Source organism: Laccaria bicolor, genomic scaffold (assembly GCF_000143565.1).
Source record: "Laccaria bicolor S238N-H82 LACBIscaffold_7 genomic scaffold, whole genome shotgun sequence".
Classification (NCBI taxonomy): domain Eukaryota; kingdom Fungi; phylum Basidiomycota; class Agaricomycetes; order Agaricales; family Hydnangiaceae; genus Laccaria; species Laccaria bicolor.
Window position 1 is genome coordinate 1,337,012 of NW_001889878.1, and position 1,641 is coordinate 1,338,652.

Consider the following 1,641-nt stretch of genomic DNA (forward strand, 5'->3'; position numbering starts at 1 on the left):
GGTCACAACACATATTGGGCCAGTAGTACGCATTCCTCAGTGAGCCATAGGTTTTGTGAAAACCAAAATGTCCTAAGACATCGTAAGCAAGTGAAAATAACGTTTCGTGAAGATTTCCTGTTTGGGGAATGATCAGTCTGTCACCGATATGCCAGAGATTATCGCGTAGAACCAAGCCTGATATGCTTGATGCCGCTGATGGCAAGGTTTTGCACCAAGTGTCATCTGCATACCCCGCTTTAATGGCATTTAGAAAGGCTCTGTCTGCCATAATTTCTAGAGTTGCGTTGATGGAGTTCAGTGACACATTGCATGCAGATAGTGATTTTGCTGTCCCCCAACTTCCTTGAGGTGAAGGTACCGACAGAGATGCCATGGGACACAGTGTGTCGTCATCTTCACAGAAATCGTATGGATGTCTCATGGCTGCATCTGCGGATGTTGAATCTGCTACAGGCAGGCGGGAGAGGGCATCGGCAATGTTGTTGTCCTCCCCTTTAATGTAGACGATCCTTGCATCATATTGTAAAAGAAATTCCATCCATTTAGTGTTCGCAGGTCCAGTCTACAGGACTGAAAATATACATAGGACTGAACTGGACTGAACCACGGTCCGGTCTTTTTCCAGTTGCAGTTGCCCACATTTGTGGTCAGTCCAGTTGCCAGTTGCCATGTTTTTGTAAATATATAAAAACCGAAAAAGACCGGTTTAGACCGGTTGCAACCGGTCTTTCGTCCCATCACATGCTGGACCTTACCCGTGCACATTTTACTTAATTTTCGGTCCCTGAATCATCAAAAACGGTCAAGAATTGGTTGAGATATGGCCAACAACATTTTTATATGCAATCTGTATGTATGTTCTCTCTGTTTTCACCATATCTCAGTCAAATCTTAACCGAATTGCTTCAAATTTCAATCAGTTTACAGAGAATTAAATTATCTATCCACACATGCAATGTACGTGAGGTAACATTCAAGATATCTGGCACAATAAAGTTTTCAACAAAAGACCGGTCACAACCAGTCTGGACCAGTTTCCTTTGTGTTGTGGACCAATTAGGACCGGTCTAAAAGGGTCCGGTTGCAGTCCCTTAATATCTGGATCAGTCTGGACTGGTTGCAGTTGCCAGTTGCCTCATTTTGAGGTAAAAAACTGGACTAGACTGGACTTTAAAACACTAAATGTGACCAAGTGTGTCATGTTCATAATCTGCTCCACATCCACACAATCAACATGCATCAGTTCTGTCACTGCAAATCACCTCTCATACATCCCCTCTTTGATGGTGAAATGCACCCCCACAAACTATCTCCAATATTGCCATCACCCTCCACCTTGCAAAACCAATGGTCATCTGAAACTACCATAAACTGGAGGAACAAGGTGCCAACCCCAACTTCTACTTGCATAAATCCATTCCAGGTCATCCGAGGATGATCAGCCCACATGTGGAGCATTGCACTACTCAATTAATCACCAGAGGAGCCTGCCACAATGCCATGGATGTCCAGTGTGAACTCTTCCCTCACCTAAATCCTGCCACAGTCTGCAAAATGTTTATTAGGAAGGGTCTGAATGGGAGGATATGCAGAAAGAAACGATGGCTATCAAGGAAGCATATTTGAGCTGAAAACTGG

At 43.9% G+C, this 1,641-nt stretch overlaps 1 protein-coding gene across 1 annotated transcript; it reads left to right on the forward strand.

Moving 5' to 3' along the window:
• Positions 1 to 1,437: 1,437 nt before the first annotated feature.
• On the forward strand, positions 1,438 to 1,629 carry LACBIDRAFT_317392 (uncharacterized protein; the record flags this gene model as incomplete). Its single annotated transcript, XM_001878866.1, has 1 exon — positions 1,438 to 1,629. One exon carries the CDS (start codon positions 1,438 to 1,440, stop codon positions 1,627 to 1,629), a length of 192 nt encoding a protein of 63 aa, XP_001878901.1.
• Between the last annotated feature and the right edge of the window lie 12 nt (positions 1,630 to 1,641).